This window comes from Panicum virgatum, chromosome 7N (assembly GCF_016808335.1).
Source record: "Panicum virgatum strain AP13 chromosome 7N, P.virgatum_v5, whole genome shotgun sequence".
Taxonomy (NCBI): Eukaryota; Viridiplantae; Streptophyta; class Magnoliopsida; order Poales; family Poaceae; genus Panicum; species Panicum virgatum.
Genome location: NC_053151.1, coordinates 48,588,711 through 48,606,719, shown reverse-complemented (window position 1 = coordinate 48,606,719; position 18,009 = coordinate 48,588,711). Strand labels below are relative to the sequence as shown.

The 18,009-nt window shown below is 43.9% G+C and overlaps 2 protein-coding genes across 2 annotated transcripts; one reads left to right on the top strand and one right to left on the bottom strand.

Annotated features, from left to right (window-relative positions):
- Positions 1–677: 677 nt before the first annotated feature.
- Positions 678–4,952, bottom strand: LOC120682232 (molybdopterin biosynthesis protein CNX1-like). The gene is made up of 13 exons (XM_039964050.1): positions 4,589–4,952; positions 4,345–4,471; positions 4,129–4,259; positions 3,747–3,848; positions 3,581–3,664; positions 3,255–3,482; positions 2,908–3,095; positions 2,713–2,817; positions 2,287–2,616; positions 1,733–1,890; positions 1,533–1,639; positions 1,198–1,254; positions 678–1,107 (listed from the first exon to the last, which is right to left on the bottom strand). Exons 1-13 carry the CDS (start codon positions 4,745–4,747, stop codon positions 892–894), a joined length of 1,992 nt encoding a protein of 663 aa, XP_039819984.1. The 5' UTR covers positions 4,748–4,952; the 3' UTR covers positions 678–891.
- Positions 4,953–11,730: 6,778 nt separating this feature from the next.
- Positions 11,731–17,645, top strand: LOC120682474 (protein HEAT INTOLERANT 4-like). Its single transcript, XM_039964407.1, has 14 exons — positions 11,731–12,125; positions 12,280–12,318; positions 12,455–12,508; positions 12,608–12,671; positions 13,523–13,581; positions 14,149–14,273; positions 14,396–14,455; positions 14,632–14,690; positions 15,609–15,682; positions 16,605–16,643; positions 16,737–16,799; positions 16,902–16,949; positions 17,030–17,158; positions 17,242–17,645. The coding sequence occupies exons 1-14, from the start codon at positions 11,922–11,924 to the stop codon at positions 17,287–17,289; spliced, it is 1,065 nt and encodes a 354-aa protein (XP_039820341.1). The 5' UTR covers positions 11,731–11,921; the 3' UTR covers positions 17,290–17,645.
- The last annotated feature ends 364 nt before the right edge of the window (positions 17,646–18,009 follow it).

Sequence of the window (18,009 nt, the reverse complement as noted above, 5' to 3'; positions counted from 1 at the left end):
AATTGCATGTGGGCACCACGTAAGAGCCGGATCCTAAAAATAAAATCTCGCATCACACTATAAAATTTTATCAAAATTAATCAAAATTTGTTGAAGATGGCTCAGTATGACTATCAGCTACTTTGTTCAAAGCAGTGTGGCTAAAATTACACGTGGATCCACATCAAGAGTCAGACCCTGAAAATAAAACTTTGCGTTCACACTATAAAATTTTATTGAAATTGACCGAAATTTATTGGAGATGACTCAGTATGACTAGCAGCTACTCCGTGTAAAATAGTATGACAAAAACTACACTATAATTTTTTTTAGAAAATAGATTTTTATTAGGTTGTAATCATAGTTTGTCTAATAGTTTATTACATTACGAGCTGAAATGTTTGGGTTGGGTTGGTGTGTTGTGGTGATGGTAGTTTGAAGTGATGTGAGTAATATTAATTTCCCTCATGAAAATTGATTGGTGTGGGTATAATTTTGTTTCCAAGCCATTTGCAGAGCCAATGGTATAAACAGTATTGCCTTTGGGATATCTATTCATCGAGTACCACGTGGAGTCGTCCAGAACAAAAGTATAAGCCACGCGCAGCAACAGCAAATCGGCAACAGGTGAAGTCCGAACATCCAGGAACGAGGAGTCGATGGACCAAAATTGTATTTTGAAGCTCTGAAAAAGATCATATTTTAAAAATTGGTGCCGTACTTTATTTGAAACGCAGTGATGTTCCCGAACAAGTCACGGCGAAGGAGTTCAGCATCTTCAGATGACATCACAAGTTCAAACCAACGGAACCTAAACTTCAAAATCGAACTGGATGCAGGCATGCAGAGGAGCACGGATGAACAAGCTCTCATACTATCTCGTGTTGGTTCCCCAGCTCTGTTGGGTATCGATCAGGGTTCGCAAGAGCAGCCCCGACCACTGCCAGCCGCCGCAGCTCTGTAGCTCCGCTCCCACTGGTCCACCGGTGCCGCTGCAGCATGAGGGGTGTGGCGGGGATGCTTCTCCCTCTTGTCACCCTTTATCTGCTTAAGGGCATGCTTGAGCGCCGGGAGGAGCGCTTCCATGCACTCTGCCACAGCATTTGGGTTGCCAGGCATGTTGATGATCTGAAAAGGATAACGAACAGTCATGATCAGTGACTAGGAGGTCCAAAACACAAGAAATTATCAGAATTTCTATTGAGTTGTAGCACGCACAAGAGTCGATCCTCTAATTCCAGCCGTTGCCCGGGATAGCATTGCGAATGGTGTAATCTGTACCAGGGAGAACAGTTCAGAGCAGTACAGATCAGAAGATAACAATGCCAGCTAAATTCAAGTACTCTCTATATATTCAGTGCATCTGTATGGTTAACCGCCATGTCTGTAAGAATCTGAGACATTACGCTGTACTGGATAACTATTTCGATTTGTATGGATATTTTTATCAGTGATTCATTCAATGTGAAATATTCAGCTCGTGATCTAAAATTGTGAAACATTTGCATGTACGCAAAATCTAGATAAACTAAATGCAACAGATGCACCATCACCTTCAAACTCTCTTGAAGCATAATAAATGTGAGACCTGGTGCTTCTTTCTCTATCACAGATTTTGTTGCTTCTGGTGTGACATCTCTAGGTGTGAAGCCAGTACCACCTGCGTGATGAGCATTATCACCAGGAAGTAGCGCATGTGAGTAGGAAACAAGGAATGTGCAACATTAGAATCTGAAAGATAAGATCATAGTACCTAATGTCAGAATGAGGTTAACATGGTCAACGTCACTCCATTGTTTCAGAATGCCCTTAATCTTGTCCACTTCATCAGGAACGACGGCAGTAGCAACCACGGTTGCTCCACCCAATTTCTCCGATGAAGAATCCACTACAGATACAGCTCTTGGGCCACTACAAGTGCCATGGTATAAGTTACTTTTTAAGTTAAAAAAGAAAGGGTGTGTCACTAACTCATCATAAAGACCTAGAACAAAAGATATGCTACTCAACTGCTTTGATGTCTAGAACAAATAAAAAATGTGAAATGTGGAGTCGTTACTGAACTGCATCACTATCTTATGTGAAGAAAAACCAGTAATAAGACTCTTTCATTTTGCACCATAAAGTGACCCATTTGCAGCCCAACACAAATAGGTGTATCAGGGTGCATGAACTTCAAAAGTTAAGATTTCATTATATAATTTTGCTCTTTTAAATATTTTAAAAAACCAAATCACATGCAATAGTATGGCTATGGCATTTCTATTGAGTGTTATGAAGAAAAAGGTGTCCAACTTAGATAAGTACCTCCTATCAGGGCCAGCACCCGATGAAACAGTGTCGCTTACTGTTAGAATTGCTACTTTAACTTCAGCATCTTGAGAAGCTGCAAGCTGAGGTACATGTACATCTGTGGAAATACTCTTTGAAGATGGAGCAAAATGGGATGGACGTGTATCTGAAGCAGCAGGTGGTATATCCGAAGGATAACTGATTGTGTCTAAAATAAGTATAGCTTGGATAGATGTTCCAGCTGCCAATATCTGCCCAGTCGATGGTATCTCCAGCAGAGCATTTGCGGACTTCATACTTAGGAGGCGGCTACTAGCCTGATGGCCAGTGCTCTCAGCTACATAACTGCCACATGCCCATAACAAATACACGTTAACATTGCCTGGAGTCAAAAATACAAAATCCATTGTCAACCATCACAAGTTAAAATATAGCTCTTACCCAGGTCTACCAGATCCATCATCAAGCACCCATCTGATTACTGCTCGGTGAAACTCTGTGCGATGTGGGTCTGCTCTTAAATGATGTGATAGGCGCACATGCACTCTGTGGACACAGAATTATAAGTAAAGAAATACGCTGAATAGTGTAAGGTGAGAACAAAGTGACAGCAAACATAAGCATGAGGATTACTACCTTTGCAGGTGAGGATTTGACCAACCTGAGAGGAAACGAATCGCAGGAACAACAAAAAGATTGAAGCAAACCATACAGCTCACTGGGTTTCCAGGCAAACCAAATGCCAGAACTGTTTTAGATGGCTTTGATGTGTCTTGTGTGACGATCTCAGCAAATGTTAATGGCTTTCCTGGTTTCATTTGGATCTGTATATGATACAAGAAGCAGCTCCAATTGGTTATACAACAAAAACATGAAAAGAACATAACTGTAAAATGAATCTAAATTTGTTTATGTCACTGTTGATTTAGGTTGCCTAATAACTAGTTGATACAGAATAAATCTGGAAGAACCAAACAGTTTACCTTCTCAAAGTGAATTTTACCCATCTTTGCTAGGCAGGGTTTGACAAGATCTCTGTCACCCATGGAAACACCACCAGAAGTAAGGATTATATCAGCATCAGAATGTAATGCTGCATCCATGTGCTCTTTAAGACTTTCTTCAGTGTCTTGTGCAATACCCAGGTCAACCACTTTGCATTTCTGCTGGACGGCAGCAGCTAGAAGCATGGCGCGGTTGGAATCACGAATCTGCAATTTGAGTTCAAGAAGAAAGATCCTTCATTTCTGAGAAAATGGAACACAAAGAACAGTGAAGGATGCAAAAATCATGGAATAGGAGAAATAACCTGACCACGACTGAGGGTGGCAGTTGTTGGCTGCACTAGTTCATCCCCTGTGGAAAATACAGCAATGGTTGGTCGAGGGTATACCTGCACATGAAAATTCAGAATGCCAGATTGCAACTGTTTCCCTTTTCTATACTCAACCACGCTAACTGGAAATATTATTCACCTTGACAGTAGTCACACCCACTGTTGCAAGTAGCCCAATTTCTGCAGGACCAATGTGCTCACCAGACGTAAGAACTATTGAATCCTTCTCTATGTCACATCCCTGCCAATTATTTGAATTTACTAAATCAGCAAGTGCAAATTACTTGAGTAATGTGCATAGTGCATTCCATGGAAACTTTAACAGTGGCGAGTGCTCTGAATGTAGACACTGATGATAAAGTACCTAAAACTAACAACATTGCAGTAAAAATGTTGCTTCCAACAAAGAAATCCTACAGCACAACAGGTAGAAGCACAGGATGACAGCACAGAAACTGAGCATATAACCAAGTAATGACCAAGCTGAGCATATAACCAAGTAGTGACCAAACTGAGCATACCACATTGCGGATGTCTTGCCCCTCAGCAGCCCGCACCAAAATCCTAACCCTCTTGGACCCATCTGCTCCGGCGGGGACCTGCTCGGTGTCCTCCACTTGCACGACTGCATCAGCGCCATCGGGAATCGGCCCTGCGTCAACAACCACAATATTCAGGCAGCCAGCACACAAGGCGGCGCGACACCGGGAGAGAACGCTGCGCGCAAGCCGCCTCACCTCCGGTGGTGACGTATGCGACCGTGCCCGGGGCGACGACCACGCCGAGGGCGTCGTTGCCGGCCCTCGACTCGGTAATCACCGGGTACTCCCCGGGCCCGTCGGAGGCCACGACGGCGTACCCGTCCTGCAGGAGGAGACACGGTCCTCATCAGCCCAAAGCCGCGGGAAGGACCGAAGGAGTGAGGTAAGAGATGGAGAGGGGCGGGAGGAAGGCGGCGAGAGGGGGGCGAGGGCGACAGACCTTGATGGAGGCGCGGAAGGGAGGGAGCGGGTCGGGCGCGCGGACGTCCTCGGCGAGGACGAGACCGAGGGCCTCGTGCAGCGGCACGTCGCGCGGCGCGGCGCGGGCCGGCGCGGCGGCAGACAGCACCGCCGCCAGCGCCTCCTCCACCTGCAGCATCTCTCTCCTGTTTTTCCCTCTTCAACTCCGCCCCTGGGCTCTTCTGGCTCCGGCGGCGGCCGAGGGCTATCTGTACCGAGTACCGACTGGTGCTCACCCAATGACCCAACCACTCGGCGGCGAGCTTGCCCTGCTCCTTTTTAAAAAAAAAAATCGATCGAGGAGTTGCCACGCGTGGCGTGACGTCTGACGACTGCGATGCGGTGAAGCAGCCGCCAGCCGGAGCCGGAGTTGCCACTAGGATGAAAACGGGACCGCAAAATCCCGTCCCATATAACAAGATCATATATTGTTTTAACAAGAAAAAAAACAAGAACGGGAATAAAAACAGGAAACTCTCGCAAAATCAGGAACGGAATCGGTTTGGCGCGGTTTGGCGCTTTTCCCAACCGTATTCACAGATCCCGTATTTTGCCGGGAACTTCCCGTTTTCTTACCGAATTTATTCCCGTATCTGTGTCGTATTCATAATGATACACATGCAGGAGCTGTTGCAGCTGTGCGCCTCGGTGGCTCGGTCTTCTGTATAGAGCACCGATCCCCTTTCTCAGTCTGTGTGCGCAAGGTGGGACTAAGACCGACTCCAGCGGGCTTCCCATCCCGTCCCCGCCGCGGTAAATGGGACGCTGGGCGCACTGTTTACGCGCCCAACGGATTGCCCATTGCGTCTCGGAAAAACGGGGTACCTCCCTCCCGTCCCGCAGATCCGCGCGAGCCCCCCCGGCCTCCCATCCCAACTGTCGCTCCCGTCCTCCCCTTCTCCCTCTCTGGTGCATCTCGGGCGGACGGAGCACCGCCACCACCACCACTGGCGCGGACGGAGATCCGGCGCGGATGGACCACCCCCATCGCTTCTCCGGCGGACGGAGAAGCAGCTGCAAGAGCCGGCGGCGCACGAGGTCTTCTTCACCCCCAGCGCTGGATCTTCCACTGCTCCGGCACCATCTGCAGCAGGTGCTCCTCGACTCGCCCCTCTCGATCTCATCTCCCGCTGGTACGTTTTTTTGAGGAGGAGCGATTTTTGGGGAGCATCGATGCATACCTCCGTGGTGGAGTTGGAACAGAGAAGGAACGATTTTGGGGGTGGGGGGGAGAGCGCCGCCGGGAAGGAGCTGTCAGACCGATTTGGGGACGACGACCCGAGGGCGCCATCGGGAGTGCTGCAGCGCCGGCAGGATCTTGATTCCGGCTAGGGGCTGTACGCGCCGGCGCGACGCCGTCGTCCACCGGAACCCCTCGTCGCCTTCAAGGTTCACGCGGGAACCAACGGCCGGCGGCGGAGTGGACGGGGATGCGACGGCCGTTCCGCAAGCCGCTGGAAGGAGGCCGCGGTTCTTCTTTCCCAAAGGGCGGGCCCCACGCTCCGCGTCCCGGCGAATGCCGATCCGCAGCCGCGAACCGTTGGAGTCGGTCTAATTGCGTTGCCTGGCGGCTGGCGCTTTGCTGGCTGGCTGTCGCCGCGCTTTGTGGGCCGCATGGGCCACACTCGTGGGCGCCTAGCACATTTGCTAGCAGGTGCGCTGCTGCTGTGCATGTGATGGGGAAGGGCATGCCGCATGCAGCTACTTGTTTCTTTTCTTTTCCATTATTTCTCTTTTTTTCCTTTTCAGATTCAGATTCGACCACTTCCTGCCAAGTGTGGAGTGTGCTTATGCACGTGTTGTTAATTGAATATTGCCATCTATACACTTATAGCTTTATTTGCCAATGTATCATGCACACTTGTATCCATTGCATTGAGTTGAACATACAGTGGTTATATATGTGTCGGTGTTCCCGTTTTTTACTATCGATTCCCGACCGTAACCGAAGTGTTTCCGACCGAATTGTACCATTTCCGATATCCTGTATACCTGATTTCGTTTCCCGTCCGAGCTTTCCCGTTTCCGTTTCCGAATAAAAATATAAAAAACAGAAATGGTTAGAGTATTTTCCCGACCGTTTTCATCCCTAGTTGCCACGGTCGGAAAAGATCGGCGAGAGACTCCATCATTTTCACTTTCATATTTTTTTATCGAAAACAAAAGTAGTATGATATTTTCGGAAACACCGCCGATATTTTAGTAATTTTGAAAACAGAAATATACGGTCGAGAACACATCGATAACGATCGAAGCCCATCAAAACAATATTTAAAAAAGATAAACCTATCAAACAATAGAGCATAATATTAACTATATCATTTGACATATCTCATATGCAAGTAGTGAAGATTCGATTAAGATATTAATCCAAATATCAAACTAATCTGTGACAACTGATACATAGTAGCATGTACGATGGTATGGCACAAAGTTGCACACAGCACAAGTGACATAGTTATACATAATCATTAACAAAATTCAAATAGAGACTTAAACATAGACTACCATGGCATTAAGAATAGTGCTAGTGCAGGGCCGCAGGCTGCCTATGTCTACAGCTGAACCTCCGCGAGCTATTGGGCCGGGGAAAGTATGTGTTGGACTAGGCTTCAAATACGGTAATGCCGGCGGTAAATTACCGGATAAATACGGTAATTTTCGACAACGGTCGGTAGAGGCTGAAATCGTTTTCGCTTTCAGTTTCGGATAAAAATACCAGTTTCGTTTTCGTATTTTCGGTAACCGTTTTTATTTTTGTTTACACCAGAATCTCGGTAAAATTTCAAAAACTATTCCCGTTAATCGAAAATTTTCGTTTTGTTTTTCAACCCTAGGCCAGACCGGCCTTCGACGTCAAAATCAGTGACGTGGCGGTGGCGCTATCGCCACTACTGTTTGGCCATTTCCTCGTCTCATGCGATGGCGAAGGTTCCCGAGATCCCGGTGCTTCCGCAGAAGGCAGCACCCACCAATCGGCGGCAGGCCGGCGCCCGTGTCTCTGTCGTGAGAGTTTCACCGCTTGGCATCGCCGTCACTATCGGAGGTCGCAACGGCGAAGCGGTGGCGTTGCCAACTCGCCTTTGAGAGAAGGGGGACGTGCCACTTCCACTAGCGAAGAGGTGGAGGCCTCGCGGCGGGGCGTTCTGGTGCAGTGCGCCACTTCGTTCTTCACCGCCGGATCGCCGGGAACACGGGCGAAATCGAAGAGGCACCGGCCGACCACCGAACCATGCGTGGTCAGCACTACCACGCCGTGCGCCAGTACACGTGACGAGCTTTAGCGGCCTTTAGCCCATACCACACACAGATCGTTCCAAGATGAGCGATGCGGCGTGGATAGAGCACCCAATCCGGTTCAGAACTTGAGGTGGCTGAGCCAGCTGACCGAGGCGACGGAGTAAGCAAGAAAGACAGGTGCTAATCTGAATCTGCTCAGACTTAACAAGCTAGACATCTATTATTGCCGTCACATCTGGTTCGGTAAAAGCTGATAACAACAGGTTTCTGCAAACTAAGCGACCCCAAGGCCTCAACAAGTTCAGTCTTTTATCTTGCGAGCATAAACTGACTGGAATACAAAGAATATGGGTTCTCTTTTTGCCAGGACATTAACAGGCCCAAGCATTGGGATAGTAAACAGCGTTACTACAGTTACCTCCTGCTCCTGGATATGGGGCCGAAAATATTAAATCGTCATTGGTCTAGTCAGCAAAATTTCACTCCATAAAGTTTTAACGGAAATGCAAACACTATAGGTTGGACCCAGTAATATGAATCCTGCTCAAATGGCGCAAATGCACCACTTTCCTGCAAGAAAAAGAATTTCAATCAGGCTGCAGCATATATAAGAAGACACGCACAAATACTTCATTTGTCCATGAAAAAACAGTAGTTCTATCCCTGTGATTGTCTCCAGGGTATCCTCAGTAGAAGTATTCCTCACTTAGCAGAAATGACAAGTATGTTGTTTGCACTTGCATTGTGTGTGCTGATGTTTTAATCTGAAGAGCCCATATAGCAAACAAAAATAACTATATCAATCCCAATCCTGTTCACATACTGAACCTCCACAAGATTGAGTGATTGATCATATCACCATTGCTTGTCATGTGCTAGAATAATTGTACAAGCAAGCACTCACACTTAGATCAACCACATTTTGATCTATGCAATGAGCCTACCTAAATAACGACTATTTCCTGACAGCATATTAACCCAGCATATACTGAATATGCACATCCTAAATTGCTAGAGATTGTGCCAAAAATTGCTAGTCTTCAGGACAGCACAAGATAGGGGGCATAGTGCTAAGAGCTTGTATTTTTATGACCAATAAACAAAAAGTAGCTTATATAAGCTTATCAGCACATCTTAAATTTTCAACATATTTCAGTAAGATAGCCAGTCCATAGCAGTAAACATTCTGCAGATCCAGCTCAAATTAGATGTGGCGTGTATTAGCTTGATGCAAACTGACAAAAACAGCACACACTAAATGGAATGAAGATGTTAGGAGCTGTGGATTATGCCCAAATCTTCATTTGCCCGCTTCCATTATATTCATTTTTTTATCGCCTTCAAGGTCACATTAGCAGTTTGCTCTCTTGGTTGATCTAACAACAAGCAACACCAATTCAGTAACTGCTAAGCTCCCACTAGTACCTCAAACAACAACTCTTATAAACATTGATTAAAAAACAGATACTAGCCCGCTACTACCAGATGGATCTAACAGGATTATTAGTTATCATGTTTGAGAAAAAAAAGGATTATTAGTTATCATAAAGTGAAAAAATGGAAGTCTAAAGAAGAAGACTTAAAAAACCTAAGATTTCACTATGGCAGCTATGGTGTGTGTTGAAAACATGCACAAAAGGCTTTTATGGTTGCAGTCATGTTTGTTTCTATTTGAGTATCTGAAGAGGAGGACAGTCTGATGGTTGCGGACTATTGACTTGAGACAGCAGTCTTATACTTTGTAGTTTGTACCTACTAGCAAATGTACCCGTGCGTTAACACGGTCGAAGCCTCCATACAGGTTGCAGTATATTTTCTTTTCTGCGATGGGATTTTTGGTGATTGTGTTGGACCAAACCAAAATTTCTGGTGCAAATTTTGCGTGCTTTAAAAATATGTAAATATTGAGAAATTGGATAGTGTACCACAATAGATGCAACATGCCACTTTAAACAAGACAAGAAACTCATTCTGTTTAGATGCTGGTGGGACTGTAGAAACACAATTATCCAATGCCTGACAAAACTAACTAGAATCACCGATCACAGATTATGCCTTCCGGAAAAAAAAAAAGAAACAGATTATGCCAGGCTAGAGCGGAGATCTTTTACCCCCATATAGCGGACCAGATGCACAAATATCCTTAACTAATTAAACACTTTCCTAACATGAAATCAGCAGATAGAACGAATGAAATATCAGTATCTTCAGTCCCGAACTGGGGATTAATTCTATCACTGAGTTGAGCATTCCTCCATTCAACCTCACGGTGGTGGGATCACTAAATTAACAGTGTGAGGAAGGTGCATGACACGTTTCAGTCAGATCGTGGGGGGAGTGGGCAGCAGTACCTATTCTACTCGTCGTCCTTCAGGACGCGCTCGCGGGAGGCCGACGTGGCTGCGGCGGCGGCCGCCGCCGCCGCTTCTTCTTCCTCCCGGAGGAGCTTCTGCACATCGTTGACCCGCATCCGGACGACGCCGCCGACCACAACTGCGTGCAAATCAGCAATCAGCGGGCGCTGGCATCTTTGGACGATTAGATAGGCGGCAAAAGAAGAAGAAAGATATGGTATGAGAGAAATGAATACTTGCGGCGGTGCCCAGGGTCCAGATCCACAGGATCTTGAGGCCGGGGCTCTTCTGGCTCCACCTAGTCACCATCGGAGGAGCGGCGGCAGCTTGCAGTCCGGTGGACGCGCCGAATTCGGGGACTCTCTCTTGGAAGTTGGAACAGGGCTTTCGAGGTTTACCCCTGCTGCCCTTGCTATCAGTTAACCATTTCCTTTTAAAAAAATATTATGCAAAAGAAAATCAAACTCATTTCTTTTTGTTTGTTTGAATAATAAAAAATAAAAAAATATATGTTTTCACTGATTCCCTTCTTTGGCAATGGACCATAAATGATTGACATGTTTTTTTTTTGAAAAAATTGGATTGTACCACTAAAAGATTCTAAAATTAGATATATATCATCATTATCTCACTGACATGTTGAGCTTATATAAGTCAATGACATGTGAGTCACGATGATATATTCAACTTTGGAATCTTTTAATGGTGCAGATCCAAATTTTTTCCTTTTTTGTGTTATTACTTTCTTTTTCTTCAAATTTTTCTAGTGAAATGTTTAGACATCGTTTTCTTCCAAAAAAAACTCTAGCCATCCCTTGTAAAAAAAGAGCTGTTGTGGTGACTATAATAAACGAGACTCTCCACGACTTGCACTTACGCGGCACGATAGGATTGGCCAAACAGCCAGAGGCTAGAGGGCTTCATTTGGTTCAGCAATGTAGATCAACATATTTGGTTCCTTATGATCTCATAATGTAATTTTATGGTACTATGCACTTATGCACGTATGTTACTACGGACAAATAAAGTTAATATAAATATCGATACATGTAGTTGTCTATTCGTTAATTTATAAGAATCTACGTGATTGAGTCATGGATGAAGAGCTGATCCGACTCGCATACAGGATGACGAAGGAAATAAACTCTTTTTCGGAGATTCGAAGGAGATAAACTAAGAAAGAAATGTTGAGATCTGAAAAACAAGTGAGGTTGAAAATGGGCTGCAATGTAAGTATTTCAATGAATGGTCCAATAAGGCCCATACAACCACAAAGTGGGCCGGCCTGACACTACTTTAAAACAAGATCCGAACCTGCGAGTGAATCGCGATTAGCTACAGGTGGTCCACCTGTCATTTGAACTAGTTTTGAATGCGCTGAAATAATAGTATCGCGTAATCGCGTGTCTCTCGCGACATCTCGCACCCACCGGACGACAATCCAAGCTAATCGAACGGTCCAAAGCCGACTCGTTGTTCAGTTCCGCGGCGGCCCTCGCGGCCCACCAAACACACACAGCCAGGCCACGCGCCCCCCCTCGCCGCCGCCTCTGCCTCCCTTTGCCCTTCCCTTCCTCCCCCCTGCTTCAAATTTGCGTCGCGTCGATTTCACGCGCCGCTTCCCCCAAATCGACACCCACCCCACCCCCCTCCTCCCGAACGCACAGGCACGCACAAATCCCAGTCCCATCCGAGCGCAAGACCTAGCAGCCGAAAGCGATGGTGCGGCCGAGGGGTAAGAAGCGCACCGCGGCCCAGGCGGCGGCCACTGACTCGAGCAAGCCGAAGGCTGATGCTGGCGATTCCACCAAGCCGGAGGCGGCGGCGGCGAAGGATCCGGCCGTTCGGGGGCGAGGGAATCGCGCCAAGGCGGCGCCCAAGCCCAAGGCCGAGACGGAGTACTTCCCGGAGAAGAGAAATATGGTGAGTAGGCTTCACGATGACCTGCCTGGATGCGTGCTTCGGATCGTTAGGTTTTAGTATGCCCGAGTACTGAGCGTCGATTGGTTCCGATCTGATTAGCTCGCGGAATGCTCTATTTTTGCACGTTTTGACTAATGATTTGTCGCTTGTTCAGGAGGATCTGTGGTTATCCGCCTTTCCTATCGGGACTGAGGTTTGTTCCCATCCCTACCTTCTTTTATTTTGTAGTGTGTATGTTAGTGGTGCGCACTTGGACATAGCATATAGCTTAAACTACGCACTTTGCCTTGCTTTTAACAATTTATATTACTTGGCTTTGTCATCTGCAGTGGGAAAACATCGATAAGATAAAGGAGTTCAACTGGAACTTCGAAAATTTAGAGGTATGGTGGTAGGAATTAATGTTGTTAGACTTTGTTTGCTTCTTTGAATGGTTACCTTCTCCACAGTGATATCTGGTTGTTGTTGTTGTTGTTGAGCAGAAAGCACTAGAAGAAGGGGGAGACTTATACGGGAAGATAGTTTACTTATTTGGAAGCACCGAGCGTAAGTAACTAAGTATGCCTGCTTGTCAGCTAGTTTCTAAAGTTAATTTTGTACTGTTGATCCTGGATATATGTTTGTTAATCTCGGTAATACTTCAGTAGTCAGAAAACTAGTGTAATCTGACTGATTTAGTCTGAAGTTTATTTGCAAATCTATGATCTGTTAGTCTGGTTTAGTTAGACTCGACAATTATACCCATTCATCAGTTTCACTTTGGGGCTGATTAGTTTCCTGTGCCAAGGCTGGGCCAGGCTGCTGGGATGCAGCATCCTCAGTTTGGTTCCCTACGCCACCTCATGAGACTGGCTCTGTGCATGCAAAAGGCATCATCGGGCCTGGCTCCCGGGAAACGCCGGTGGAGTCCGTTTCCCACGGGCCAGGCTTGCTGGATGCGGATGGTCTTCCGCTAATGATAGTATTAACCAGTTAAATAGCATATATTATTTAGTATTAATGTTTTTAAAAAATGATTAAGGTTTAATGAGATAAACTAAGATCTGTTTGAATATATTTATACAAAATAAACATCATAATGATATTTGTTTTTCCCATTTTATCTCATGCAACATGTTTTCAAACGGGCAACCAAACAACTTCTTTCGGTGGCCTAAGTGAACAAATAAAAGCAACCAATCAAACCACCTTGCATCTGTAGAGCCTGGACACCGGGAGCCTGGCTCACAAATACGAACCAGGCTACGCTGAGAAGCAAACCAATCAGACCCTTTATGTATGCTGGATGTGCAAAATGGATTTTAGTATCTTCCATCTGATTCATTTCAATACTAGTTTTACGAGAGCCTATTGAATATTATTCCATACAAGTCTAACGGACTCCTGTTGGCATGCAGCGCAACTACTGGATGTTAATGGTGAATCAAAGATCGTACTTATTCCTATTGTAGTTGCTGTAAGTTCTCAGTCACCCTCATCGCCCAACATTTATATTTTATAGCACAGTTATATTTATTCTACTATCTTGAGCTTGAAAGCAAAATATGTTATTAAACAAAAAAGGGAGTGTGGAGAAGGTCTTACAGTTGTGCAGACCTTGAGCTGAACATTTATTTAGGCCGTGTAAATGCCAGCTAAACGATTCAATGATTTTATTTATACCTTCCGTATTACCAAATCCTCACCATCTTTGATATATATCAGTTTCATAGTTTTAAAATTTTGCGACAAGATTTTTGAAAATAAAAGTAATGGAGTAAAAAGATTAAGAAACCTTGTTTATTTTATTGGTTGATGTTACTGAGGGGTTACTTTGAATACAAAGAGTAGGCACACTTATTTCCTTCTGTAGTTGTTCTGTTATGATTTTTTCCCCTCAAGTTTGACGTGGATGTGATTTGACAAATATTGCCTATAATATTTGCTAGTTTGTGGTGGTGATTGAACAACTCGTTTGGGTTATTTTTCTATTTATTCAATGGATGATTTGTCTCATTTGCACTCGAGATGTTTTATTTTGCAGGTAGACTGTCCGTTCCCCCCATCAGATAAAATTGGCATAAATTCTGTTCAAAGGGAAAACGAAGAAATAGTACCGATGAAAGACATGAAGATGGCATGGGTCCCTTATGTCCCTCTTGAGGACCGGTACTGCTTCATTATTTATGTTGAACAATGTTTGTTGCCCTTTGTTATTGCTGCTTATATCCTTGCCTTTACCCACTTCAATAGAACTTATTTGGCACACATTTTTATTGCTTTGTCTACAGGCTTAGCCGGATTGACAATTTGAAAACAAAAATATTCACCCTTGGTTGCACCCAGCGGAGGTTAGTTTTATGCTTCCAAAATCTCATGCTTTAGGGTAATTATTGTTTATTTCTGGCCTTATTTGTTTCGGGCATTTTCATTCGCATTCAGTGAGGTGCTATTTTTCCAATTTTAAGCTCTGCTCTTCTTACCATTAGTTACAAGTTACAAAGTCTCAGGTTTATATATTTTACAGGTCTGCGCTGAAGCATCTCAAAACTGAGAGGGTCAAAAAATTTGACTATTGCATGCCATGTAAGCTGAATTGAGTTTATTTTTTTGTAGGCCCGTATTGTGCTCCTCCAGGAATATATGTTGCCTTTTCTGCTTTAGGATCCTTTGAATACCTTTTACCCATAGAGGGGCTCCAATGCTGTAGCTATCCTTTGGCATGTGTCATGCCAGGATCTTGTAAACCGCACTATCCAAAACTGTGCAAAATGTTCTGTGGGGCTCCAGATACATATTAGTTGAATGTTTGTGATAACTCTACATCTTGGAATGATGGCCCTTTTCGCTAATCAAATTTTTAATTCATTGAAGTGTGTAGTTGAAGTAACATGCCAGCAAACACATGTGACAGCTTTTTACCTAGAATTTTGCTGTTTCACTGGTATTTTTCTTACAAAATAATAAAAAAATTAGCAATACCACTTTGAGTTATATCCTGATTGCTTCCTAGTAATTGATGAACATATCCCGTCTCAAGCAAATCTCTCTTCTTTTAATTTGCTCACTTTCTTTTGGGGAATGGATTTCGTGTTTTCGTTTGTGCATTTTGGTATGTATTCGATTGCTCCTCAGGGCTGTTTCAATCTTGAAGATAAGCTTAGATTCCGAGCATTTAGTTTTCGAAAAGCACTCGGTGGGCAACGAGGTGGAGCCTAATACCTAATTACCGTCTAGCGAGGCAGCCACCTAGGCAGCAAGTAGATACTATGTGCGAGGGTTACACATGATGCTTGCATGAAAAGATTATTAAGAACTCGAAATAACCCAACACTTACACTGAACCCCTATTCGGCACAACCCATGATCTCAACCTGCACATATTCTAGCTATTTGAGCTGATTGATAGTTTGATTTAAATATATGTAGAATTAGTTGTTTTGATTATTTTGTTTTGTTGAGGGTGACCTAATTAGCATACAAACCTCGTTTAATATCTTGCAGATTATATGCCACTGAATCCTCCTGAAGATGAAGATGACACGGTTGTCAATATCATATATCCTCTTGAACCCCCGGTAAGCTTCCTTCATTGCATTTTCTATCAGTTACCTAAATAAATCAATGCACATATCTTATCTTGCTTGTTATGTTTTGTAGAGGGGTCATAATTACTAGAGGAATAAATCTAGGAAGAGTAGTGTCTGCATCTAGCCAAATATGGATTTCTTTTATTGTGAACCTGACTAGACTTATATGAGAACGTGCGAATAGCGTGGTGGTAGGTCCTCCACTTGTGTGGCTGCCGACCAGGGGTCGAACCCTGGGTCTTGCATAAAAAAGGCCCTTGCGGAGTTATACTGTCTTCGGCATTCAGGGCCTTTTCTCAACCCTGCAGATTAAACAAAAATCTGTTATTTTGTTAAGGCAATGCCTCGGGCGAGGTCTTTCCCTCAGGGATTGAGTTTCCTGACTAGGCTTACATTATTTCGGATGCTTTTCTATTGACTGAGTCAACTAGTTAGTTACTATGCTAATTTTAGCACATAAGCTTTTGACAGAAGTTGATTCTTATTACTGTGATCGTTAGGCCGCTTGTGCCCGTCACATGAACAGCCTTGGTTTGTCTGCTAGTGATATGCTGACATTGCTATTTAGCAATTTGCCAATCTCACATGCTGCTGGGGACCCCTCGCATTGCCATTATTGCCGATCGCGTGCATTGCTTGTGCTGTTGTGCCTTCTTGAATGTTGTCACCAGTTTCCCAAGAAGTTGGACCATTGGATGTTTGTCCAAAGTTTACCGTTACAATTCAGTGGTGCAAAACCCAAATGGAGTGGGTTGCTAGAAGTTTCCTTCTATTGATGCGAAGCGACGATTAAATCTGCTCACCCTGCTTTCCACTTTGCAGTTATTATATTTTAAACTTTAGTTACTGATTTCAAATAGCTGTAAATTGCTGTCATACATTGATTTTTACTTTGTGCTGCCTGTTGCAGATTGTTTGCGATTTTGATTGGGAGATGGATGACTATGAGGTTTGTATGGAATTTGTTTTGTTCTGTTTTGATGCAAGTACAGTGTCTACCTGTGAAAGGGCACCTGTGTTGAATCTTTGTGTTGCAATGCAGGATTTCGCTGATGAGAAAGTCAAGGATGAAGTGCTGCCGGAGGATGAGAAAGAAAAATTTAAGGTATACATTAATATTTGTTCTTGATCCATCATATGCTAAACTTAGCATTGTTTTACAATATTAACTTCCCTTCATAATTTTGCTGCCACATTTCCTTAACAGGAATTCCTAAAGGAGAAGGTTAGAGAAAGGAAGAGAGAACTTAAACAGGTCCACAATCAATTGGAACATTTAATTATTTTCCCAACAGATTGTTTTCTAGTATTCAATGTTCCACAAAACTTATGCAGGCCAAAGAAGCCAGAAAGAAAGCTATTGATGACATGGATCCCAAGACTAGAGAGGCTTTTGAAAACATCAAATTTCACAAATTTTATCCTGTGAAAACCCCTGACACACCAGATGTTACCAATGTTAAGGTATGAAGTGTTGTTGTTCGGTTCCTTGGTTAAAGCATCTGAACCTGTACTGAATTTGACTTTACATCTATTGTCTTCTGCAGGCGAAGTACATCAACCGATATTACCGGAACGCACATTATCTGATGTAGTGGCATTCCCGATCTCACATCATTGATTGAGCTATCCAACTTTAGGAGTTGGTGTTAGAAAATTTTGGTAGCCGGGGGAGATCAGCTTGGTGACATCTGCCAATGTAGTCTTGTGGGCTATCAGACATGTACTCGTGAATTCTGTTGTAATAGTCACAGTCACCCTCAGGCTCAGCGGATTATCCCCTTCCGTAGGCATCATCTTCTTTGTTGTGTGTACATCTTTGAGGGATCGATTATTGTGTATGAATCAGAGAGTCAATGTAGTCGTTGTAAGAGTAAACAAGTGGTTCAGGAACGATCCGTTCCCTTTTTCTTCATCTAGTAAAGATTCGGCGCATGATTCCTGGATTAAATATTGTTGCAACATGATCCCCGTTTCTTTATCTAGTAAAGTTTCGGCACATGATTCCTCCATTTTTCATTCACATGTTGTATTAGGTTTGTTATAAGTCAAAGTTAGTCAACTTTAATTAAATCTGTAGAAAAATATTATGGTAGCTATACTATCCAACATATGCATTATCAATATATAATTCAGAGTGAATTCAATAAAACAAATTTGGTTTTGTAAATATTATTATTTTTCTCTATAAATTCAGTTAATGTTGGTCAACTTTAATTTAGAATAAACCTAATGTGATATGTAAGTAAAAATGGAGGAAATAGTAGGTACTATAACCCACCACTATTTTACTCCGTTTGGTTCCCAAAATTTTT

Bases quoted from the DNA above. Each gene is read 5' to 3' on its own strand.
- LOC120682232 (XM_039964050.1), bottom strand. From the start codon at position 4,747: ATGCTGCAGGTGGAGGAGGCGCTGGCGGCGGTGCTGTCTGCCGCCGCG. The intron at 2,818-2,907 runs GTAGTAATCCTC...CTGTGTCCACAG, and splicing joins TCAAATCCTCACCTGCAAAG to AGTGCATGTGCGCCTATCAC. The intron at 1,891-2,286 runs GTACTTATCTAA...TGGCACTTGTAG, and splicing joins GGTGCTGGCCCTGATAGGAG to TGGCCCAAGAGCTGTATCTG.
- LOC120682474 (XM_039964407.1), top strand. From the start codon at position 11,922: ATGGTGCGGCCGAGGGGTAAGAAGCGCACCGCGGCCCAGGCGGCGGCC. The intron at 14,691-15,608 runs GTAAGCTGAATT...AATATCTTGCAG, and splicing joins ATTTGACTATTGCATGCCAT to ATTATATGCCACTGAATCCT. The intron at 15,683-16,604 runs GTAAGCTTCCTT...TGCCTGTTGCAG, and splicing joins TATATCCTCTTGAACCCCCG to ATTGTTTGCGATTTTGATTG.